The sequence below is a fragment of the Mycteria americana genome, chromosome 2 (assembly GCF_035582795.1).
Source record: "Mycteria americana isolate JAX WOST 10 ecotype Jacksonville Zoo and Gardens chromosome 2, USCA_MyAme_1.0, whole genome shotgun sequence".
NCBI lineage: Eukaryota > Metazoa > Chordata > Aves > Ciconiiformes > Ciconiidae > Mycteria > Mycteria americana.
This window is the reverse complement of record NC_134366.1, coordinates 81,850,569-81,876,972: the sequence shown is the minus strand read 5'-3', so window position 1 is coordinate 81,876,972 and position 26,404 is coordinate 81,850,569. Positions and strand designations below refer to the sequence as shown.

General features: G+C 36.6%; 1 protein-coding gene across 1 annotated transcript in view; it reads left to right on the top strand.

The window, feature by feature from the left end:
• The window catches only part of EXOC2 (exocyst complex component 2), a 120,512-nt gene that overhangs the window by 5,655 nt on the left and 88,453 nt on the right, over positions 1–26,404 (top strand). Inside the window, exons 3-5 of the mRNA XM_075493938.1 lie at positions 843–969; positions 10,835–10,948; positions 16,005–16,129. Of these exons, the coding sequence (XP_075350053.1) occupies positions 843–969; positions 10,835–10,948; positions 16,005–16,129 (366 nt within the window). The remainder of the gene's footprint in view (positions 1–842; positions 970–10,834; positions 10,949–16,004; positions 16,130–26,404) is intronic.

Below are 26,404 nucleotides of genomic sequence, written 5' to 3'. Positions count from 1 at the left end.
GAAGCTGGATAGTTATCTTTTCTAACATAGGGGTTCCCACAAGAAATATTTTAGGCTTTTGTTCTCTGCAGTTCAGTGACAGTTAAGTAACGCATAATTTCTCCCAAGCGGTACTAAGATCTTAATAACAGAAAGGTCAATCAAGTGCAGATGTTACACAGTGAAGCTTTTGGTCATGGGAGAGGAGAATTGATATTTTAAAAAATGGGTAAGTGTGGGGATGTGGTAATTTCTGGTGTTGAGTATCTGATGGGTATGTTAAAGAAGGACATGGCCGAGAGTATGGCTGGCTGCATTTCTGGCTGAGGGCCAAGAGCTATTGTGCCTTGCCTTTATGCATTGTCTGTGCTAAGGCTTTGGAGACAAAGTCAATCCTGTGTCCATTGAGTCATCCATCTTGGCATGCGGCCAAAGTTCACTTACCTTTTTGTTAGTGAGTGGCACAGAAAAGGGGTCATCCCTAAAATATGCAAATAAGATGACCTCCAGGTAACTGCTCATTTTGAAAGTAGTAGATGGCAAGGTTTAGACAGGTACCAAAATACTCAGAGGAATGAAAAATACTAATACTCTGTGGTCAGGAAAATGCTCTTGATATACATGAAACTGTGCACTCTGTAAGAGGTAATGTTTGATGCCCAGCCATGAATACCTTTTCAGCAGCTATAATAAAATAATTTAGCATAATTGTGTCCAGGTTGTTTTGCCATGTATCTTCCAATATATTACCTAGGCATGCATTTTATATTTATCAGGATTTTTCAAATTAATTCAGTATGTTAGAAGTTGATGGTGCTGGATCGCCCTTGTTGTTTTAAGGATCTGCACTTTGTTTTCTCTAGGTATCTTGGATCAGTCTGCTGTCTGGGTGGATGAAATGAACTATTATGACATGCGCACTGATAGGAACAAAGGGATTCCCCCCTTGTCCCTACGTCCAGCTAATCCGCTTGGTATTGAGATAGACAAGTGAGTACCAAATGCCTTTAATCCACTTTTTTAGTGGTTTTCTCTATGTGTGCCTTTGTGAATTCCAGAGAAGTTTAACAGTTTACAGGGCAGTGAAAGATTTAAAACTACATACCTATATTAGCTGTTGGTATGCTATTTGGTACTCAAAAGAGTTGTTGGTGCACACTCTATCCTGCTTCATAATCCTCATTTTTGGATCATCAATTAGAATTGTAGATAATCTAAAAGCCTGATATATTGAACCCCAGGGATGTTTAGATTTTGAGGACTGGTAAATAACCTAAGGCTTTGGATTTATACATTGAGTTATGGAATACTTACTGTTGCATTTGGGTTTCCTGGGGCTTTTAAGGATGTTTAGATTGCTATCTGTTGCTAAAATTGCACTGTAAAATGTGATTTATTATACCACATAAACTAGTTTATTTTATTGAAATATTAATACTGTTTTCCAACCCACAGACCTCTTTACTTTTGTTCATAAGTATGGTGGAATTTATGACATTTTTTTCTGAAACAGAAACTTTATAGTGAGTGATAAATGGAATTAGACGGCTTTAAATGGGACACTCTTAGGGCTCCAAACCTGACCAGCTCCTAGAAATGGCATCAGGAGTAATATTTCTCTTGATCAAGATACCAGCTCTACCAAAGACAAAGGCTATTTAAAATTAAACTATTACTACGTGTCTCATCTGCTGAATACTCTGTTTGTGAAGAGGAGTGTATTGGAGAAAATCTGCACTGTCCATTGTTACCTTGTTCTGATGGGAAACATCTTTCCCAAAATCTGTATGGGATTTCTAGTGGATCCATCATCAGCTTCCTAGCCTCTGGCTGTGCATTTCTTTCCTAGTTTGAATATATCTTTTTCTTTCTTTTCAAAATGTTAACCCAATTTTTTTGTAATAAGCTGAAGATTTTGTCTCTAAGTATTTTTCTTCAGCCTCTGACGTAACTTCTGACAGATACTTCTTTCGTCTTCTCCAGTTTTCCAACCCTGTTAAAATGTGGACTCTAGGACTGTGGACAGTATTCCAGTGTCTTACCAGAAGACTTCCTGTCTCTCCTCCACTCTCCCTCCCCTGTTCATAAATTAAAAAAACCATAATAATCCTTTTTACCACAGTGCTGCACTGGCAACTAGCAGTGAGTGGCTTGTTAGCTGATTCTCTTGAGTTGCTACTTTTACTGCTGGCATGGTCGCTCATTATTCTGTAGGGATGGCCTGGATTCCTTTATTCTAGCTATATCTCTTTGCATCTGACCGTGTTTCTCTGTTGCTGCCTTGACAAGTCTGTCTTCTCAGTCCAGATGACAATCTTGCTTCTTAATATTTTTACCAACTATAAAATTATTGGTGGCAAAGCTATTATTGGTGATGATGCAAATACTGATGAGAGTGTAATGTGGGCTTTAGTAAAACTTTACTTACAGATGTTCTCAGGTTTGCTTCTCCACAGATTGGGGCGCTTTTTTGTGTAGTTAGTTCTTTAATCCATGCGATGTATTCTATTGGCATTGCATAAAACTAAGTTTTTAATCAATCTTATGGTAGCAAGTCTCTTTTAAAATGACGACATTTTAATTTTGCCTGGTTACTTTTTTCAGTGAAGCACTTAGGCTCAAAGCCCATATAATATGTTCTCAAACACTGTATGAAACAGTTGTGACTGGATGACATTAAAACTAATTTTCTCTGCTTTCATTCTGTATTTGTTGAACCCTGCAACAGCTTTTCCATTATTTTATCTGGGATTTAAGTCAAGGTAACTAGTTCTATTGCATAGTCCTCTAGCCATATGTATCTCACAATATTTCTTTCTGTAAATACAGTGGTTATGACACAGTTACTTTTAATTTGTTCTTATTTTAACAAAACTTCTAATCTAGTATTTGACTTCATAACCAAAATTGATAGTTCTTACAGTTAAGACAATGTCAATGTGATAGATTAAGAATTATCTTCCTGAAACCTTAACATCATTAGTTTAGGATTTAATTTAGTCTCATTTGTTTGGATGTTTGCTAAATAGGAAACCAACTATATTATTTTAAATGTTTTATCTGAAAGCATTAGAAAATATCATATTAATGAAACCTCAGATTTTGTGTGAAAATGAAATAAATCAGAAATATGTAAATGCAGGTAGGAAATAACCTTTTTGTGAGGGGGGGAAATAGGGAAATATTTGGCCAAGCATAATATCAAGCCTAGTTCATTCTTCATTGATCTCCAAGTTCACCTCCAAATTCCTTAGAGGTGAAGCATGAAGATTATAGCAAGCACTGGTCTTGAAAATGACCAGTTTGAGAGAAGGGACACTAGTCAATGTGACGAGTAATTGTGTAGAGGGGTTGAGGGGTAAATTGTGGAGAAGGGAGAGAGACAGGGAAAGAGAGGAAAAGCCTGGTCTGCCCTCATGCTATGGGTGACAGCATGGTGTTAATAGTTGTGACTATAGACGGAACATTCTGTGTTTCCCCAATGGAAAAGCTTTCATAATTTGCTTGAAAAATTGGAGCAATGGGATGTTTACTTTTATAAAATAATCTCTAGTACCATATAGTTTAAGTGAACTCACATGTTTGTAAATACTTGATGTATGGGATGGGTAAGTAATGAGAAGTTATACAAGGCAGTGAAAAAAGGCAATTATAAATTAAGAAAGGGAGTGGATAAGCAAGGTATTAGCATTAACTGTTACTACACATGGGAATAATTTGTCACTAGAGTGATAAAAACTGTTAGAATTTTGGGATGCTTTAAAATAAAAGAAAGCCTAATATGATGAACAACAGTTGTATATACAAGGAGATGGGACTCTGCAGCATAATGGGTCTCTCCTTTATTATACCTTGGGCTTCTTTATTTTTAAATGTGTGCAAGCTGAGACATATTTTAATTTTGAAGCTGAAGTGTTTGGCATTGGTATGACTTGGTGGGATTTATGACCCTTGCAGCCTGATGGCTGGTAAGGAAGGGAAAGGAGTGCCTTGTATTGGTTATGCAAATAGTGGTAAACAAAAGAAACGTTTGAAGAGAGGACCAGGGAAAAAACAGTGTAAAATAGATGTGAGAAAATAGGATAGGAAAAAGCTAGATGGGAGCCCACTGAAGAGAAGTCAGGAAGTGGGTAGACTACAGACTGAAAGAGAGAAAGAAGTCCTCCCTCTAGAAAGTGTTTGTCAGTCATCAGCAAATGATACAGAAAAGATGATCTGCAGCATGGGAAGGAGTTAGATCACCCATCTCTTGTGATTTTTTTTTTTTTTTTTTTTTTAAATATGGGTTGTGCTTAGTTCTAAAAGTTCCATTTGTGGGTTTTTTAAACACTGTTTATGGTGTTTTGTCCAATTAAAATGTGTTTAAAAATTAATCATGGCTTTTGAATCATTCAGGTGGGTACTTTCAAGGTGTTTCAAATGGGACATTGAAATACTAGAAGAAAGATCCCATAAGTAACGAACAGAAGTTCTTTAGTACAGCATTTCATTAAACTATTAGGCAAGCACAGGGGACAAAAAAAATACTTATTCTGACTCAGTAGACTTAAGATTGGAGTTTAATTGGGAGTGACTGGGATTTAAGTGAACAAAAGGTTGAACTGTGAATTAAGGGAGATGTATAATAGTGGGTCTAACACATTCTATTAATAACTAGAATACTGCCTGTAGATATATTGTAGGTGTAACATATATGCTCAAATACTCAAAATATGCACTGGGATTCTCTTTTTACATTCATATGTTGCAAGGATGCAAAGTAAGAACTGTGGACGCACACTCATCCTCCTGGTTGTTTTTTACATAGTCGAGATACTTTAAATGTTGTATGTATACACTGTGTGCAAGCCATCATCTTTCAGCCTGTGAGTTTAACAAGTAGTAAGTATACATAATTTCTGGCTGAGCAGTTCTTCGTATTTTCCAAGAATTAATTGCTGTGCTTGTGCCATACAACTACCTAAATCTCAGTTGCTAAATAATAAAATCATTTATATTGTAATGAAACTTAGAACTTGCTGGTTATTATGTTTCAGTGGTGATCTTTACATTTACAAATGTATTCATAGAAGAGTGTTTGTACACAGTTGTTCTCCTGCCTTGCTAACAGTTTGTTCATCTTTTAAAACACAAAGCTGATCCAATTAGATGAGTTTTTTTACATTGCTGTCACTTGGTGCATACTGTGTGTATGCTGTGAAGTATTTCATTCTCACCAGAAAATCAGTATTTAAAATATTTAATATTTGAGTTCTAGTTTTTTAGTTTTCAGAATGGAGTAAAGACTGATACAAAGCTTTAGTTTTCTACCACCATCTTTATGCTGGCTTTAAGTGCAAAGCAGATCTGTGCCACCTTCCTCTCCAAGGAATATTTCTGGCTGTAGTGTTACGCAGATGTAGCCAGAAACCCTTACAGGAGGCTTGAATAGCTTGCAGGAAGAAAAAGAGTATACAGAGGAGTCACCTCAGTCTGAGAAATGTGGAAAGTTGGTATGAAAATGCTAACGTTAACAGTGATGTTGCAGTACTTGGGTTGGTTTTCACAGTTTAGAGCTGTTACAAGAGCAGGTCGGTAGGTTACATCCTACCAACATAGGATTGTTCAGGATTTTGAACAGTTCTGGGAGAGAATATGTGATGCCTGTTTTATAAAGGCACTGGTTGAAATCTGTTGGTGGAAAATTTAGATCTACATAAGATTTGTGAATGAAAGGCTTTTTCAGATTACTACATGCTTTTCCCCTCCTGCACAACAAGTCCTTGTTTAATCAAAGGTTCCCTGCCTCCTCTACCTACTCTGTCAGACTAAAAAAAATCCATTCTCTCCAAAGCAGGAAGAGCAGTCAGAGCTAGTGGTGGTTAGAAAATTTTTGAATAGTGTTTGTTGTTTTGCATGTAGCAGAGGTCATTATGGTGGATCCATCTCGTACATGAAAGCAAATGCTCACATGCTAAGTACATTCCACATACTTCTGTATCCACCCACTCGATACAGATGCTTCCCTCTTCCCACGCCAGCTTCCAAAACAGTTCATCTGGGAGGGCACGGATGATCGTACGCTGCCACCTAATGGTAAACGTCAGCTTGCCAGCACGAGATAGGAAAAGACTTTCTGGAGGCTTTGATATTACTTATTTTTAAGTGGCTTGTATGGAAGTGCGGTCAGTTTAATCCTTGAATGGGATGGACTTGTGGAAACTTCTATCACAGAGATGCATGCGGAAGAACTTGTGAAAATTGTGGGAGAGAGATGCAGTATACAGTAGTGTATAGTCCCAGTTCTATACGTTAAAAAATATAGTAACACTGCTTGTATGGCTGGTGCATCAGTTGTAGCTACCAGCCTATACTCTCTTAGTAGATTTCTCTTATCACATTCTGCCATTTTTTAAATATGGTTGTCATTTTGCTGTCGTATTTCTGATAAACCCAGTGCTACTAGGGAGTAATTGCCAGCGCGCATCCTTGTCTTTTGGTTATTGGAGAGACCTTTGTTAACACCTTCTGATTTGTCGTGTTTAGTCTACTTCAGTGTCCCTTATGCTGGTCTTCTTGCAAGCATGATTAACACAGTACAGCTGGTACAAAGCCTGCTTCTAGGAGTCTTACTGGTACCAGACCGGGGGCGGGGGGTGTACAGCAGGTCTAGCTGGAGATTGTTTATGCTGGTTGCTATTCAGAGTCTGTGTTTGTTTAAAGTTGCTCCTTTTGACCTGTAAACTCCTGTGGAATTGAGGTTCAAGTTACCTTTTGGTGGCTGTATCCTGTTTTGGGACCTGCCTTTAATCTGCAAATATTGTCATGTATGCTGAAAAGCATACTATGACATTCTGAAACTCTGGGAGCAAAATAATCTTTACAGAAAAATTACAACTTGCTGAGCTGCATTCATAGTCAAGCTCTGTTCATTCATATCCATTGTATTCTGATGCTATTACTCAATTGTGACTGCATGGAGGCTGTGATTTTGCCCATGAAGATTATGGCTAATCTTAAACCTCTGGATAATAGAAATGCTCTGTATATGCACAGGTTCTGTAGTAGAATTTGTAACAGCTGATACATACTGTGATGTTAAATAAGATTTATTGAGTATCAGGCTATACAGAACCTAAAGTTTGGGGTAGTGGAGGGAGGGACTTGTATTGATGGGCACATGTGGCATAAGTGAATTGATTGTACCCTATGTGTTTTGAATCCAAAGTAGATGTGCATGCCCTTTATGTGGAAGCAAGGATGACTACATCTGATACTGCATGACTGTATAGCTATACTCAAAATATGTTTGAGTGAGGTGAAAGTGTATAGTGGCTTGAAACCAAATTTATTTTTGTTATAGTTCTCATGAAAATAAACAGTATGTGAAATCTTCATTACTTTTATATTTTAAATTGTTGCTGATGGATGAATAAGACTACTTTAAAATGCTAAGTGGAGGTCTAGTACCAGACCTGATTCTGTTTTAAATAAAATAGTCTGCCTAGCAGGAAGTACTACTATATAAATCCAGTACGTGTACCTTTGCTGAAGTTGTAAATGTAGCGAAATACATAGAGTTGTCAAGGATGGTAAACTTCTCTCTCTCTTTTTCTGAGGTTTTCTGGATTCAATTTGTGGTTCCCAGTTTCTTTTACAGTGATAGTTTTTTAATCAATTATTAAGTCTTCAGAGTTGCTTCCTGAAGTGGTTCTTGTATAATGAGCAAATGAACAGAAAAATGATCAACAATTTCATTGCGTGTCAGCATGGTCTCAGCTTTTGCTACTAGTTCATATTCACCCCATAATGCTGAAATGAGTAAACCAGAAATACTTTCTCAAGTCACATATGTACTTGTTTATAAGTAAATGGTAAGCAAGTTTTCATGAGAACAACTTCCAAGGACTTATTTAATTTACTAATGGAATTTAATGAAACAAACTTGCGTATATGTGGAGTCAGTCTCTTTTTAGATGTATCTAGCCAGACATTTTAGAAATACAGTTGCTTTCAGTTTGAACTTTTTAGTGAGCAGCTTGTTGTGAAGACAGCTGTAGCAAGTCATTCCAAGCTCCCCATATCTGTTAGTGGAAAAACTACTGGTAAAATTTATGATAAAAATAAGGATACTACACCATAGAGTATAACATATTGTTAACATACCGCACACATTCACATTCATGTTTCTACTCTGTTGTGACTATGTCTAAAATATGTCCGCACAGATAAAAGCACCCATAAACGCATTGCTAATTTATGGTTCTGCACAAATACATCTGCTGGAAAAAAGCTCTTAATAACTTTTCAATGCAGTCAAACGTCAAACTGAAAAAAAAACCCTTTCATTTTTGTCCCACCGTCTGTGGGCAAAACGCATTTGCAGGAATTTATTACATCCCTAGCTAAATTATTGGTCGGTTGGTCGGTGTGTCTGTCTGTCTCTCTCTCAAATAGGGTTTTTTCCCAGGAATTGTATAGCTCATCCTTAAACTGTAATCTGTGTGCCTTACAATCTTGCAATAATAAGTAGCATTTGGTAATGGTGTATTTATTGTGTGTGTGCTTTTTGCATTATATTTGTTTCTTTTGGCTTCTGAGAAAATACATTGAAGTTCTGAAAAAATGAACAAAATCCTGCTTCTGTATTGTGTGCATGTACTTATATAGTGCTTGCACTGAAGATCTGAGTCTCTTGAGGTAACTGAAAGTTGGTGGGTTTTTTTATTGTTTTTTAGCATTAAAAACTGTAGTTGACCACAAAGATGCCACCATGCATGGATTTAATATAACAGCTTTTTTAGACAGCCGTGCCACGTATCACATGTGAAGCACTGTCCTGCAAATTCATGTGCCTACTGGGCATTTTTAACTACTTCGATTGAAAAATAAGATATCTTAAAATGTCTTTAAAGGAAGAATAAATTGAAACTTTCTTCTCCTCCTTACATCCATCAGCATTTTCTGCAAACTAACTGGCATTCATGAAGTTCAAGGTCATTGGTAATCCTGAATCTTACCAAATCTTAATGTTTTATATTAACATTATCACTTTTTCACTGAGCACAGAGAAATGTTAGAACCTTCATTTTTAGTTGCTACGTTTGTTTCTCACACTTTTTTCCCTGTCTCTCTACTTTTCATATCTGTCATCACTTTTCCTTGCATCTCATCTAATTTTTTTTTGCTTGTTTTTAAAAAGTATTTTTTTATGCCCCTGCTGTAATCAGGTGCTACTGATGAAAGACTTCTGTGCCATGTCATTATGTATGTAGGTCCTTTGTACCTGCTTGTGCTAATGGCCATTTGGATATGAATAGAAACTTACAGAAAACAACTCTTGTTTTTATATAATTTTACTTTTTAATGTGCTTGCCTTCAGATTTGCTTCACTTAATCTGCTGTTTGCTTTTTGTAATAAAAACAGCTTTAGCTATCTTGAAATATGTTTAGATTACAGAAAAACCAAAACTAACAAATCATTGGTTTCGTGTCCATTCAAATGGCTTTTCATACATGTTAAATGTAATTCCAATAGCTGACTCTGGATTTCTACCCCCACCCAAGTTTTATCTCAAATGCAAAGTACGGCAGGTTTGCATTTGTGTACAGTGTACTTCTTATAGCAGAGTCCACCTAGCTTTTGTGAGCATCAGAGAGGGATTTTATTGACTTTTGAGTTTGACGTTGTGATCCAAAAATGACATAGTAAATTTTTAGAATACAATAGAATATTTCAGTTGGAAGGGACCTACAATGATCATCTAGTCCAACTGCCTGAGCCATTCAGGGCTGACCAAAAGTAAACTTGTTTGCCACGATTAGTTTCTGAAGATGGGATGCAGCTGGTGGTAAAGAATAGAGTGGTGAGTGCACCTGGTGATGCACTGAGAGTACATGGTGGAATGAATATGGCCAAGTGTTAAGTGTGTGTCTGGACTGAGGGATGAAGATTGTCATGTTTTCATAAAAAAAAAAAATGCTTTCAATATTTTTATTACACTGACTTAACATAAATGGAATTCATTTTCTGTATGAGTATCTTAGAAGGTACTTGTAGTTTCAAAAATACTGTTGTAGAGAAACTGTGTTCACAAGGAATTGGTTCGCATGCTATCTTTATGCATTGTAAGACTGATTAAAACAAACAAAGCTTGCTGTTTCTCACTCAAGACATGCCCACTTTTCCTTTGTGTTTTGTGCACTATGAACAGACAGATCAGTGTATTCTGTTTTGCAAGAGGATGGTTTTAACTCAGGATCTCTTTCAGTGTTTGTATATAATGGAAGTATGCTCTGCATATCTTCATGTTTCTGTGGGACTTCTGCTACACATGGAGACCAATAGACGATGCTGCGAGATCACTTACAAACTGTCAACCTGGTGATGTCGTGTCATTTTAAAGTTAGATAGACACTGGTTCATGGCTTATAGAGAATATTATTTCTTATTTACTTGGCTTGGTGTACTGATTTTCCTGTTTAAAAGGTAGACTTGACTTTAAGTACATTCAGCATTAGTGGTCCTGTATTTGAATGTTAGTAGTATCACGGTGAGTCTGTCAAGTCCCATTTTCTGAAGGCAGCAGTTCTTTCTTTAGAAGCATTTTGTACAGGCAACATTTCTGTCATATGTGTAATGGTGAAATCAAAATGGTAAAATTAGTTTTACTGAAATTAGATTTCAATCTTTTCTTTCCTGGTCACACTACATGTTTCTGTAATACCAGATTTAATTTCATGGTGAGATACAAGTTGATATTTATATCTTCTTGGAACATGATTTGTTTTTTGCGGATTTTTTAATGTGACACTCTTAATCGTAAGTTGTTCACCAGCTTATGTCTCATGGAAGGAATGAATATTCATTTTTCAGAGGCAGATTTCCTCAAAAAGATTTAGAGGCGCTGTTTCCTGGGATGAGTGCTGATTTCACTAGTGAAAACTTTTCTGCTGCCTGGTACCTGATTGAGAATCATTCAACAACAAGGTTTGTTGCTATCATAGAAATAATTGTTTTAAATGCAAGTCACTTGATGTTATTTCATTATACAATAGATGTGTCATTGGTGGTTGACATTTACAGTAATAGACCTGTTGTCTATTGTCTGTGGTGTTGTCTGCTGTCTGTGGTGTTTCTGCTTGGCTAGAAACTTGAATCGACCAGTTTGCTCAATGTGGTTATGAGGAAAACTTCATTTTTAACCAGACCTAACTTATGCCCCGCCCCGTCAGATGGAGGTTGTCTTGCTTCAGGCTAAAGCCCTTTATGAATCAAGAAGTTAGGCAGCATGGCCTGGATTGGAAACTCCAGGTGTTACCTTAAGTCATGACTAGAGGCTCAGGATAAGGGCACTGAACAGACTAAGAGTAAAACTGTTAGTAGTATCAGTTAATTTGTAGTTAACTTTTGTGGAAAATGCTATAGTAAAAGAAGCTGGACAAGTGAGTAAGATCTTTGAGGTAAATATCTTAAAATCTTGACCATTAACGTCTTCATTTTTAAATCTAGTTCATAATATGTACTTACATGAATACATTACGTAAATACATTTTTGCATGTATAACTGAGTTCTGAAACTTTGGTGTTCAGATAATACTGGAAGCCATTTTTGGTAGAGATGATGAGCCTTTTGTTGTTTTCAGCTGGGTATTCTGATTAGCGTTTTGAAGGGAAATACCACTTTGCAAATGTATTTAATTTTTTTGTTATCTAATGGTAGAAACAGGTGTGGGTTGTTTTTCTTTGGGGGGTGGGGTGGGGTGTTTGGTTTTAGGAGCTCCAGAAATAACCATTAATCTACTTGGGAAATACTTTAATTTCCTCTTAAAGGGATGGTAGATTGAAGAGCCAAAACAACAGCAAGAGAACATTATTACCTAATACACACATAATGACAGCATCTTTTGAAATCAAGTGACTAAAAAAGGAGAGATTCGAAATGAATTCTATCTATCACAGTCTGATAACTTTGGGGATCATCAGGTTTTTTAAAAAGCTGAGGGGATAATAAAGTGAGAAAGAACAAACAGCTTTTGATCTAGTTCTCTTTAGAAATATCCTTTATTTTTGGCCCTTGGACTGTTACAATTTTGTTGCTCATTCATGCGGGCACCAGTGACACTGCCAGGAGATATGTAGAACAGATCAAGAGTGATTGCAAAGCCCTGGGCACAAAAGTGAAGAACATGGGAGCCCATGTATTCTTTTTTGATTTACAGGTGAGGGGGAAAGCTTCAGGTAGTGATGCATCCTGTTAGGCTGGTTTCAAAGGCAGTGTTTTTTGCTTCTGTAGCCATGGATCCATTACTAAAGAACAAGGACTACTTAGTGAGAAATGGGATTAATTTGAAAAAGTGGGGCAGGAGCATCTTTGCCAGCAAGTTTGCACTTTAGTGACAAGGACTTCAAATTAGGAATATCAGGGGATGGTGATAACAGCTTGCAGTGAAATGAAGGGACAGAGTGCTACATCTGTGGTTCAGTGATGGTGTTGAGGGTGCTGTTGGGAGTTACAAAAACAGTTGGGTCTAACCTCAGGTACCTTTACTCACATGCAGTCTGGGAAACAAGTAAGAGGAGCCAGAGCTCCACATGTGGGATTAGACAAGCATTCCACTGGAATAAAGTGGGCTGGCTTGTGTACCTGGTGTTCTGTGATGGGTGGGAAGAAGCCTTCTGAGAAAGATACTCAGGAAAGAAGAGGGGGACTTGACCTTTGTGTGAAGGAACAGCTTGAATAATTATATGGCCCCTCTTATGGAGCAGGTAGCAGGATGGTTGAGACCTTGTTCAAGAGGCTGGAAAGGGTGATATCACAGTGGGATGAGGAAGTGAAAAAAATCTTCCTTAAGCAACTCAAGGAAGCCTCCAGAGAGCAGACCCTGGTTCCTGTACAAGGCTTTAACCTCCCTGATATTTACAGGAAGGGCAGCGATCTGGGAGGCTTGTGGAGAGTTCTGGGAATGGCTTCTAATGTAGCTGCTAGGTGGGCAATCAGGGGTGCTGCTTTCCTAAATCTGATTCGTGCAGGCGAGGCAGGGGACATGATAACCAGTGGCAGCCTTAGCTGTAGCAATCGTGAAGTAGTTGAGTGCAAGGCTTCCCCGGTGTGGGGAAGCCTTGCACTCAACTACTTCATGATTTTTCCCACGCCTTCCCACACCTCTTGGTGTGGGGAAGGCAAGCAGCAGAGTACACACCTGGGGTTGGGCAACAGTAGTACAGAAGACAATCTGGTGTTTGTAACATGCCATAAATACCAGTTGGCTGTCTAGTACAAATCATCTGGGATGTATCGGCAAGACTGTGTTATGTAAGATATGGGGATAATTATTCTGCTCAGCGCTATTAAAGCTGCAGTTTAAGTGCTCTGCCCAGTTTTGGCCACTGCTTTAAGAAAGATATAAGAGCTGAGCCACAAAAATAGGAGTATATAAATATCTGTGGGTACACAGCTTGAATGAATTAAATGCTTTTAGAAAAGAAACAAAATTAATACAGAATGCATGTTCTGAAATACGTAGTGGGCAGTTCAAGGATAGCCATCAATTGTTCTTGGTTTACCAAGAATAGAACAAGCTGTCTCAGTTTGCAACAAGGGACATTTAGGTTAGATGTAGATTAAAAACAATATTAAATTGCTTAAGCCCTGGGACAGTGTAACTTGGAAAGCTGTAGAATCACTGTTACTGGAGAGTGCTGAGACTTCATTTGACAGCTGTCTGTCATAGATGGCTTAGGTACATTTAAGGATGCTGTGGATCCAGAAAATGAATTAAATGACTACTTAGAACTGATTAAATGACATTCTTTATCAGAATTACCATGGAATATGAGCAACAGCGTAATGTAGTGGTTATAACTCTAATATGCCAGGGTGTCAGTAAAAACACTGATTTTTCTGGTCATCAGTACTATAAATTGATAACTTAAAGCAGCCATAATGTAATTATTTTTAACTTGTACTATGGCAATGGGTCAGTACCTGGAAGTCCAGTCTCATGTAAATTTGAAGCTTCCTATTAAGACAAAACATTTTTAACACCTTGTCTAGTATCAGCTTAAGTTCTTCATTATTTTTAGGGAAAAAAACCCTTCTGTCAATTTATGTCTTTATGTCAACAGTTTCAAGTCATGGTCCCCTCGGTCCAGTGGAATAAAAAGTATTAATTTTTGTTTTTAAATGAAAGCTGGTTTTTTGCATATTAATTCAGTTTATATTGGTTTATCTAAAAATCTGAAATGTAAATCTTAACATTGAGGGTGCAAAAGCTATGTAAAATTCAAAAGGAAGAATGGCTCAAAGGGTAGGGTGAATCCAATCATGTTTTGAATCTAATTGTAAATAGCTTTTGAAATAAAGAAGAAGCAAACCTGTGTTTTTCTTCCCACTTCAAAATGTGTAGTCTTAGAAATATTCTGCAATTATATAATTATCTGCCCCATATCATTTGTGCTGTTTTTCGGGAAACACACAGCCGTGGTTTAGTTCTTGTCCTCTATGTAACCTCAGGTATTGGGAGTGCTAAGTGTGTGGTGCATTGATGTTTTTGGTTAGCTTATGTCTGCTTTTTCCTTGAAGGAAATTCTTTTTAAGCAATGAAAATAACATCTTTTTAAATTTTTTTTTACCCCTGCAATATCCTGACAAATATAAATAAACTATTTAGACATACTATTAGATCGTCAGATAACATGAAACAGTGCTTAAAAAGAGAACTGTACAGATTTTTGTTAGTTTGAAAATGCTGCTCGTGAGCACTTCTTGTATGCCCAAGTAGACCAGTCCAGCTATTGAGTAATGTGATTTCTGTCCAGCAGATGGAAACAGGAAATCAAGCAAAATGTTGTGACATCATCAGTATAAAAAGGAAAATGCCTGTAAGTGCACCAGTGTGTTTTGTCTCCCAGCAGGTGGTGATAGCCTTCACACTGCCTGGGCTAAAGTTTGGTTTATTCTCTTAATATGTCTTTTTCTACCACTGTTTAAAATGGGCAAAGAATATTGGTGGAATTGCCTTATGTCTTCATTTCCTTATTTCATTGTTTCCCTTTCCTCATGAGGTATAGTACAGTTTTTTGTTTGATTCTTTTGTATTAGGGAGATGAGTTTGGCCTGCAGGTAGGAGAAAAGACTTTAAGGATCAAAATCATGTGTTATATTTGTATTTCTGAGCTTGTTCGTGATAGTGCTTTTATAATTAATCTGGTAGCATAACTACTGAGATCATAATAGTCATCATCAACAAAAAAAAGATATGCAAGTAAGGAAGAATTCGTCATGACATAAGACTTCTAAAATAATTGCAGCTTCTTGCAAAAAATAAAAATGTGTAATCAAATGTAAACTGGCAATAATCTAGAAATACTAGGAAACTAAGATAAAAAGAAACCTGCCATACAAACAACGATGATGAGTTGGCAATTAATATTCCCTTATGAAGTATCTTTCAAAACCAATTCAGTAGACCACATATAAAGAACATACTTTCATAAAGCAGGAATCTGTTCAGCTTTTCTTTATTTTTGCACTAATATTGTGTTCAATTCTGAACTGTATGTCCAAACCAACATAAAAATATTGAAGGAATTTAGAAACTGGAACTGAAAAAGGGTAGTGAACTAAGCTGCAGAGTTAAACAAATGTCATTATTGAAGAGACTTCTAACATCCCAGTAGTTAATTTAGTGTACTAAATGTAGTGAATTGTACTATCACCTATTTAATGTAGTACAGACAGTTAACTAAGAGCAATATTGCATGTATAGAACAAATTTCTCGACTAATTTGTATTATAAAGAAGTCTATTCCATCACAAGTGATAGGAGCCCTCCATTTAGGATTAAAACCAGAAAAAAAAAAACAAACCCCTCTTTGGACTAAATTGTCATTATCGAGAAGCACGCTCGCTAGCAATTACTCAGTCCGTAGTAGTTCTTGCAAAAGTAGCTGGCTTTATTTTCCAAGTAGTTTGTTCTGTTTATTCATTAGCTGACCTTATTCGTTGTTTGAATGTCACAGGGGTTTTCTTGTTTGTTTTCAGTTTTGATCAGCTCAAAACGGCTGTTGTGAATTTGAAGAAACAAGCCAATAAGAAAAATGAGGGGAGTCTAGCTTATGTGAAAGGAGGTCTCAGCACATTTTTTGAGGCACAAGATGCTCTGTCAGGTAAAGATGCTTTACACTTACTAAATATAGTATAAAAGAAAAGACAATACCTGCATGTATGGTTGAATTTAAAAATATTGTTTTTCTTCACAGTCTCTTCTAAAAGTGTATAATGAGCCCAAAATCTGTATTGTGTTGGTTGCAAGCTGGGCCTGGCTAGCTGATTGTTGTGGTATATTTGCAAAAGAAGGCACCAAATGTGTCTTACAGGAATTGGAAGCATTTGATGAAACTGCTTAGACCACAAATCCAGAAAAGAGAGGAAGTGTTAAACTGGAGATAATATTAAGATGACTTACAAACTGTAGCAACATAAAAACTTGATTTTATGATGACTTATCCCATAGTCAGACTGCAATATTTATATGAATATTCAGTACACTGACTTGGGAAATCAGACGGCCTTTGTATTTTGCTTGCTATAGGGAAAATGCAACACACTAGTGAGATTAGCTTGGTTGTCTGTGCTATTTTTATATAGATCTTTATTTTTATATATATATGTATATACACATACACACACACACACACTCTCTCTTAAAGCATAAAATGTCTCTCGGGTAAAAGCTCATTGGGGGCTACCATCGTCCTGTCTAGTTAGGGACTGTGCTGGATAAGAAAGTGACAGTGCTGGGCCATCCCCAGTAGGTTTGATATTTACCACTATGCTGTTCTCCGTAGCTATTGTATATTGCAGGTTTATCACTCCCGATCATTGATCCTGTGTTATGGGTACCATGGAGTAAGAAAACTTATATTTACTTATAGCCTCAGCCAAGCTAGCCCTTCTGTTGGATTTAGGAACACTGCTTTAGAGAAGTACCAGTTTTCTCTTGACCCACTTGCAGGCCACTCACTGTCTGATGGCCACTTCCATGTGTCAGGGAAAAGGGAAGGTAGTGCTGTCTCTGTGGTCCACCTGTATTCCTGCCTCAGGCAGATTAACCTGTGACCTGCTGTTCAGATGACAGCATTTTCAAAAGTGGTTGATAGCTTTTGGCTACCTGCTTAATTTGGTAATGTTTAAGAGGAGAACTTCTTCCACAAGTGTGAACGTACGAGCTTTGGTAGGGAAGATCTCTTCTTGAGATATCTGAAGATTCTTCCTGTGAAGAATCTTAACTCCTAAACATCTTTACCCCACCCAGAACTGACCTATTACTGATCAGTTTTCCAAAACCTTGGCCTAAATCTAGATAGGTTCAATAACAGAAGTATTAAAGGATTTAGTGGAAATACTAAAGAATGTGGTGGTAGTCATAGGAAAAGACACTAAAGAATCAGTATTTGGCATTCTTTAACTTTTTTTTTAAGATGAGTTTTTATTAAATGCTAGGAAAAATTATAATAGACTATTTCTTTGTAAGTCTTAAATATCTTGAAAATGTTGAAATCCTAATTTTTCTTAAATAGCTCAAAATCCTAAATAATCCTGAACAAATATGGAAATGTGACTTCGTTTTTCACAACCAAATCTGCTTTGCGTATAGAGTATCAAATACTCTAAAAGATTCAGAATTCTGTTTCTAAATGGTTACTGCTATGGATAAAAAGTAGTGCTGATGGATCTATGTGTTATCTTGTAAGATTATTTTTTGGACCAGCAAAGTGTCTAGTAGGATTTACAGAAAGCTAATGCAAACCATAAATGTTATGAGGTTTTAGAAAGACTGAACGCAACTGAGTGATTTTTCTCTTGTCCCATCTATTTAAGTGTAAGCTTCTTGCCTTTGGAGACTGGTTTCCTGGTAAATGAAAAGATCAGAGAGCTAGTAGGAATGTAAAAAATATTAATAAAATAATGATAGGGAAAGCAAAATAATTTATTTCACTAAATATTATGTTCTCAATTCAAAAAAATTATCATAACTGTAATATTGTTTTGTATATCTTACCTGTATCAGAGTGTTATTTTTACCTAAAATTAGAGTTTATCAGGGCAGTCCTTTAGATAAACTATGAACTCAAAACTTGGCATGACTCATGGTTCTTGGTGCCACTTTTTGTCTGGAACCAAAATGGCTTGGTTTTGTCTTCCTCCTAGTCATTCCCCCCTTAAGTGCTCAAAAGGAAGCAGACTTGTAGCTTGTGTTATGAACAGTGAATTAAAATAGTACTAAGAAAGAAAGGCCTTGATGCCGTTGTGGAAGAAAATCAGAGACTCGAAATCTTAATCTCTTATAAATTCTTATAAATAACACTGGAGTTCAAGGGACTTATCAATACAATATTTAGTTTTTAAATTCTGAAACCGAATTCCTAATGAGGATGCAGTGCAGGTCACAGCTGCCTTCTGTAGCATTTTAATATGCATTTCTCTGTTGAAATTTCCTATTAAATGCATGTGCAGAAGTGTGTTTGATTCTTTTCAGTCAAAAAAAAAAAAATTATTCCATATGAATTTCAGTTTTGTAATGCAGAACTGCTTATTTGCCCTTTCTTCCCCCTTATGCAGAATATTTTTGTGGGAGTGTAGCTGTAAAATTGCATAAATTTTTGAAAGATTTGAACCTGTGATAGGTACAATCAACAGCTAAGATGTGGAGAGGCTTCCAGTAGCAGCAAGAAAAAAGGGTATCTTTGATGCCATCATCCAGCCTTCCTTCCAGATGTCAAAGCTTTTTTCCAGAACATTTGATCACTACAGTTTTCTCAAAGGAAAGATGACAAGCATTATTAGCGTTGTTCTAGAGAAACAGCTCGGATGCAAAATTAAAAAAAAAAAACAACAAACACCCAACCCCCCCCACCAAAACAAACAAACAAAAAAACAAAACAAAAACCCTCACCCATTAATTCTTAGGCATGAAATTATGAAATTCAAGCTCTTTAACAGAAGAATATTAAATCAAAAATCCCATTGTACTCTGGCTATACAGTGTTTGTGCAAGGTGATATAATGGCACTTTTCTGTCCTCACACATGTAAGGGTGAATTTCTGTCTTGCCTTCTCCTTTAAAAAGGCGCAATTTGTATGCGTTTAAACAAAGCTACGTGAAAAATAGTTCATATTTGAAAGCTGAAAGATTGTTTCATCACAAACTCTTAGGGACATAGTCTTGGTTCTGCAAACTTTCATTATTTGATGCTGAGCATACAACTGTCACAGATGAAAAGGGACTCAAGGGAAAATCATTATTGAATACTGTCTTCCAGTATGATTTAAATTTCCTGAGCTGCTTTGTTTTGGTTTGGGTTTTTTTTTAATTCACTTCCTCTGGAAAGTTTTCTAAAATCTAATGCATTTTCTGAAGATACATTTTTGTTGATGGGCAAAAATTTAGGCTCTTGGTTTTCCCCTCCAGATATCCTAGAACACAACTTCCAAACCCAGTGCTTTATAAACTGTAGGTCCGTTCCATTGTTGTTGTAGAGCAGAGCTATCTGTGTACAATTATTGATCCTAATTCTCCCTAAATTGGTACAGGATGTTACCATTTGTTGGAGGTTCACTTTAAGAGGTATAACACTCGCTTCACCATGTACTTCATATTCATCTATTTGCACATCTGTTTATACCTGCTTTAACTCATTCACTTTTAATGATGTTTGTTTCAAATATATGAACTTGATCTGGGAAACCCTGAATTACTGATTGTGGTGCAGCTGTTTTCGTTAGCTGGGATCAGTAAGATCAGTCTGATCTTAAGTATGCTATCAGACTGTATTACACATTTGAATCAGTATTAATATTTTCACAAGTAAGCAACGAAAACCATAAAAAGCTATCCCAAGATGTTTATTGTATTTTGTGATTTAGAAACTGTTTACTAAGAAAATAAGAGGTCAAATAGGCCAGAACCCTTGCTTGTTTGGTTTAGTTTCTTGGAAAATAGAATTGCCTTATCAGATCCTCATGTCTTTCTGCCCGTTAGCTAGGCTGGCAGTTTGACAGTGACTTTGCTGCAGAGAAGATGTTCAACAGGAAGTTTGTTTCGTCAGCTGAAGGGAGCTGTAAACTGAGCTGAGAGGAACTGGGCTCACCTCAACTTGACCCACTTGTCAACGTTGGGGAGTTCAGCTGATTTATTTCCTATAATTCTAATTGCAACCTAGAAAGTAGCCTTCTGAAAATGGTTGCTGTTTGTATGCTTGTAGGCCAGTCGTGTTTTATTCTCATAAGCAAGTCATGTCCTGCACAGAAGTCTTTGGAAAGCTAGTAAATTAATTTACTTTTAATATACTTTTTCAGAAGCGTTCTTTACAAAGAGCCTTAGGCTGCAGAGTTTCTTTTTAAGTGAAAGGAAAAAAATAGGGAAATGACTACTTCAGTTGCTCAATTATCCAAAACCATGCAAGTATGACATCCGTATTGGCAAGTAAAGAAGATGCTGTGTTGTCTTTGAAACACAGATTTGTTGAACAAATTTGAGATTTAAATTTGATTCTGTAGTTTGTCATGGCAACAGTTGTTCTTGTGCAGTTACAACTCCAAACACATTTTACGTGATTTTCAGAAAAAAGTGTATACAAAGGAAGCACTGCTGGCTATTACAGCACTATTCCTTTTTTCCCTTTCCAACCCTGTTCAGATATGTGGGAATGTGGCCTGTGGGAATGCCAGTATGATGGGGAGCTCAGACTGTAGTTGTCCTTGTGTCTAATACCTTACTTAATACATATGCTAGGATAATATTTACCTGGCTGAAACAATCCTATATCTGGTCAATGCCTGTTTTTTGTTTCATTTTGCGTTTGTGGTTTTTTGTTTGTTTTGTGGTTTGTTGTGTGGGGGTGGTTTTTTTTTTTCTTCCTACAGAATATTTTTACACTTCATCCCCTAAGACCCATTCTAGGATGAGCACGTCAGTGATCCAGGATCTGTTTCAGTATGAATAAGCATATTCTGTTGCCATTATGTCTGTTAAATTAATTTTATCTGAAACTAAAACAAAAGAAACCACTGGATCTATATTCAATTATGAGTCAGACTGGGAATTTGAGAAACCAAAAACTGATGCTTGTCTGTCATGTAAATGTCCCTTTGCTTCTGGCTTTTGAGGAGTTATGTCACGTTTGAACTTAAGGAGGGTAATTTTTCATTAGTGATTCAGCCAATTTTTCATTAGTGCTCCTGTTTGCAAACTAGACTGACTGACTAACTTTGAAGTGCTTTTACATTGCTAGTTCTTATCTCAGTTCATTCTCTTTTGTCTGTTTGTCTATTTGCCCAGTGAAATACTAGTCCATGACTGTTTTTGCTAGGTAGTACGGCATCAGACTATTATACCAGGTTTTGCTGTTGTCACATTCCTGTTTTGTAACATATCTAATTCACAGTTTTGCTTTACTTCAGTCTCATATATGTTTTCCCAAATTGTATGAATTCTTCTTAAACATATGGATTTAAGTAAATCAAATTCAAACGTATGATTACTACCTAAATGTTATGCAGCTGACTTGAAATGGCTAGAATAGCTCCGTGTGGTGTGTGTCTGTTAATGTTGCCTTCCTCATCCCGCTTCAAGTGATGGAATATAGTCTTTGCAGGGTAAGAACAGCCTTCTATTATAGCTAGTTACTTTCAATATGATAATGCATAGAGGTTAAGAAAGAACAGGGCCATGGAGACAAGCTGGCAAGGATAAACTAAGGTGCTGCATGTATCAGGCATGTATCTAACAGCATTATCGGCCTCTTCAGAGTAACAGTTCACATGCATGTATGTGCCTCACAGTAGATGCAAGTTAGATTATTTCAGTTTAAGAATTAAGATCATGCCTCCAAGTAGTCATGAAGCAATAGCTGATGTGCTCTAAGCTCACTGTCTAGTTTTCCAAGTGGATGCTCATGTCTGAAGGCTTGAGGTGTCCGTGTGCTACAATTGTACACAAAAGCTGAATAAGAAGCAATTGCACTATCATTGCTACATATTTTGTCCGTATGTTTATGGGCCGTCTCATGTATGCACAATGGAAAAATAAGCATACTGATTTAAGTTTGATTGTTGAAAACTTGTGTTCTGATCTTGCAGCGCTAGATAACGAGGGGCGCATTGCAATGAGCAACGTACGCTGAGAGAGAAATGACCTGACAGGGGAGTGCCAGTGAAGTATGTAAGTGGTGGTAGGTAGTTTAGTCTCAGGTGGGTGCTGCTTCTTCATGCAGTGTCTAAGATCAGTTTCTGTAGCAGACCAATTAGTATCTTAATGCAACTCTGAAAAAGCACAAGTTATGTGATCATGATTGATAAAAGGCTCATTCGTGCAGGTCCTAGCATAGCATTGTCTAGGGGGTGTTTTTTTCAGTGTCTCAAGCAAGAGATGGTCTGATTTGAAAAAGTGTGAAACAGCAGGAGTTGTCTCGGTCCATAGTGAAATTTCTGTACCCAAGCCTGTACCTGGTTTTATGCTGACTGCTCATGTAGCTTCTTTTAAATCAGTAATTGTTTTCGCTATTTACTAGCAGAATTTCTCCAAATGGATGCAGTGATGGCAGCTTTTAGTTACTGTGTGGCTGTCATGTTTTATGAATTTGTGTTTTTCAGGTAAGTTAAAATTTTTTTGTTTGCATTTGAAAAATAGTAGAGCATCAAAAAGAAGATTAGTTTTGCAACTGCAGTTTTCAAATAGCAAATACTGCAGTTGATTGCAAGTGTACAAAAAATTACCTACGATTAAATTTAAGCCAGACTTGACCTACAAGCCATAAAACCAGGTTGATTTCGTGTTTTATCATTCAATTTTTATTTCCATGCTACTTTTAAAATACATGCAACATTTAAAAGCTGCTTTTATTTCTACCATGAGCTTTCATAGCTCCAGAAGGTTAGCACTGTGTCAGTAAAAAGAGAATAGCATTTCCCATACTCTAAAATTTTGAAGTATCCTGGCAAAGGCCTGGGTCCAGTCCTGGAATTTTTAGTGGATCCATAAGCAGAATAATAAACTTTGTTTTCCTGTCTATTTCTGAGATATTTGCCTAGAAATATCACACTTGCTTAAATATAAACCTGTGTGAGAACAAAGTTATCAGGCTTCACAAGGTTGTTAGACTACAAATTTTGGCCTCTTATTTCCATATAATCTCCCCTCCCAGCACTGTGCTTTAAACTTCTTTTTTGTATCATTTTAAGTCAATTTTCTTTGAGATTTTTTTTTTGCCACTGTGTTGGGTAAGCAAGCTTGAAAAAGTAAATGCTAGAGAAACAAAACACAAAAAGGCAATTAAAGACAATACTATGTTTTCTTCAATGTTTTGTAACGGTTGCTTGCATTAGCAGAGTTTACCAAAATAAAGCCAAGTTTGCCATGCAATTTGCAAAAATATCTAGAAATCCTAGGGAAAAACCCCAAACCAAACAAAAAAACCCCTTAGCAGTATTGACTATTGGCCACAGTAACAAACTAGGCTTTTTAGGTTTTCGTAGTATAATGTATTACCAGCTCTGTTCATGACATGCTGTCTTTATGTATTGCTTTTGCTCATTTTATACAGCTATTCACTCCTGTTGAATCCATTCAGAAGAGTTTTTACCCTACGTAGGAGTGCTGTCCTCATCTATAACCTTCTTATGTTTTGTTCAAATTACAGATAATTGTTAATCTTTGGATAAAGGGAACCAAAGGCATTTTTATTCATGCGCTGGCATGGATCCTGGCACTATGTTAACATGTGTTCTTCATCCCTCCATTACTGTGCTTTGGTGCCAAGTTCTTTATAGTTACCACATCAGATCTTCAAAAATACTTTGACAAGTCAGTCTTTCCTTTTTTGTATTCCCCCCCCCCCTTATTTTTTGCATCTGACTAAAAGGGTTTGATTCATTTCAGATACTTTTTTTTTTTTCCTCTTTAACCGTATTTCTGTGGAAATGGGTAAGACTTTCAGATATACCAAATGCATTTCTAGCCATCTTTTAATCAGAAAATGGTAGAAAACTTGCATCTATGTTGCTTTGAGCTCAGTTAGGCTGAGGAATTTTTGAGAATACCACTCTTAGTGCCTTGGTGCCTATCTCAAAATATGTTTTAAAAGTGTCTGAGTAAATCAACAATGAAATTTGCAAGTCAAAAACTGCATGATCCTGGCAAGTGTGGTTTAATTTGTTAGATTTACAGTTGCCAAGTAGAAAACCATATCCTTCCTTAGACTGAATAAAATTGTTTTCAACACAAGCAGCAATGAATTAATTCCAGTTGATTTTACTACAAGGCCTGTACTGTGGCTTATTTGCCAGAATGAACTTTTTGCATGTGTTTTGACCAAAAATAACCAATTCTGAAATATTTAGTCACAGCTTAGAGATTGTGAGCTCTAAACTTAGCCTCTTCACTATTATTAGTTAGTATCTCACTGCAGCCCTGAAGTTTGCAAGCCTTTAAATGTTCTGACTTAGCTGGGAAACTTAAACACTTATTGGCAAAGATGATACAAAATACAGTTAATTTTCTGGCCTTGGTTAAAGCATCTAGACCTTGCTTCCCCTCATCTTTATTTATTGTATACTCCTTAAGTAAAACTGCTTAATAATGGTAAACAGGCTCTCCTAGGTTTCCAACTGCTGTTCCAGCTTCTATTGGTTGTATCAGGTAAGCCCAGGGTGACTGGCAATTCAAGAAGAAATCCTGTCCCTCCTTTACTTCAGGCCTTCAAAGAGCTAAAATTTTCTCCTTGCTCTTCCTGCAGCCAGTGATGAGTTGAGGGTATGAAGTTGTATTTGAAGTTAATCTTAACTTCTGGCTCCTGTGAGAGGTGGAGGTCGGCTTTCCACCTGCCCTTGGCCACATCCTCCTTCCTCTTCCCTTGTATTGCAGTGGTGCAGCTGAGGCAAGATTTAGACAAACTGACTGATCAATAAAGAAAAGTCTCTTACTTACTGAGTTAGTTTTCCACCAAATCATGTCACTATGGCTGCCCTGCAGCTGGGTGATTGGTAGATGCAACAAAAGGAAGCATGTGGGTGCAAGAGAACGGGGATTGTCCCGAACAGCACCATCCCACCGTTATATGGATTTAGTACTCTAAGATAAAAGAATAACTTGAGTATCTCTGGATTCCTTCCAATCAGATTAGGTCTACAGATATTTTTCTTGACTACATATAGTTTTGCTTATCTAAACTTCTAACTTGGAGACTTTTTGTCTGGTCCTCATGGAAGGAACACGTACTTAGCTTTTTAACAATCAGGTGATGCAAACAAAGTAAGCTTAGACTTTCTGATAAAGCATTTTTCATAACATCTTTCACTATGAAAACTTAAAACCTTTTCTTTTTTGGTAACCCAACTTTGGTTTACATATGAATGCACTTATTGCTAAATCTGAATATAATGTATAAAAATAGCTTCAGTGCACAAAGTAGCAGGTTAAACATGTAGAAGGAAAGCCAGCAAAACTTCTTGTGTGTGTACAGAGTAACTTAGGTAGCTCTATACTTTTTTTTAGTATGTCCTAAAATACCTTTTTCAGACAGTGGTCCAAAAATCCCTCCTGTTTTACGCTACCTGTTTAATATGTTTATGTTTAATATGCCTTTATCTGTACTCCACAGTGCTTTCCACCTTTCTGGAACTTAATACCTTGTTTTATTTTTATTTTTTCCTCATTGGCAAGTTTTTGTCTGTCTGAACATGCCTGTGAATTGGCTTTAATGGTATCATCCTTCCTGGGTTTACAACACTACTATTTTCAAATTAAGAATCTCAAATACTTTATGCTCAGATGCTAACTTTAAATGCTACCAGTGTGAAAAATGTTATCTTCCATCTTCTACGAGGAAGAGGAGAGAATACTATTGCTATTGTACTATACTATTCTTATCTAAAGGAGATGAGAAAGGGAACTGCTTTGGAGAAGATGTGTTTTAAAACTTTCAGGAACTGGTTAATGATCATGATACAATTTCTAAATAAGCTGCCTTCAGAATTAAAAAAAACTATAGTTCATGACTTGACATTTTTGAAAGTGCTAACATAGTAAATCATGCGCTTTCAAAATTTCTTGTTCTGTACGTTAAAGGAAGTCTTCATCATGTTTTACATATATTGGCAACAAAAGGTGCTTTGATAGAGGTTTGGGTGTTACAGTTCAGTTTTGGAAATCCTTAGGTGTGTCCCCTTCAGGAGTAACATTATAGTTAATTAGCCAGCAATTAATGCTATGTAATTAATAGTTCCAAAATACTGAATTTTAAAAATCTTTGCGGCAATATCTCTTAGGTTTTTATCCACATCCATTTAGAAAGTTTCTTTCAAAAATATGCTTCATAGAATTATTTCAAAATATTTAAATTCAAATCATTACACTTTGATGTGGTTCCAATAGTACTTGCAAC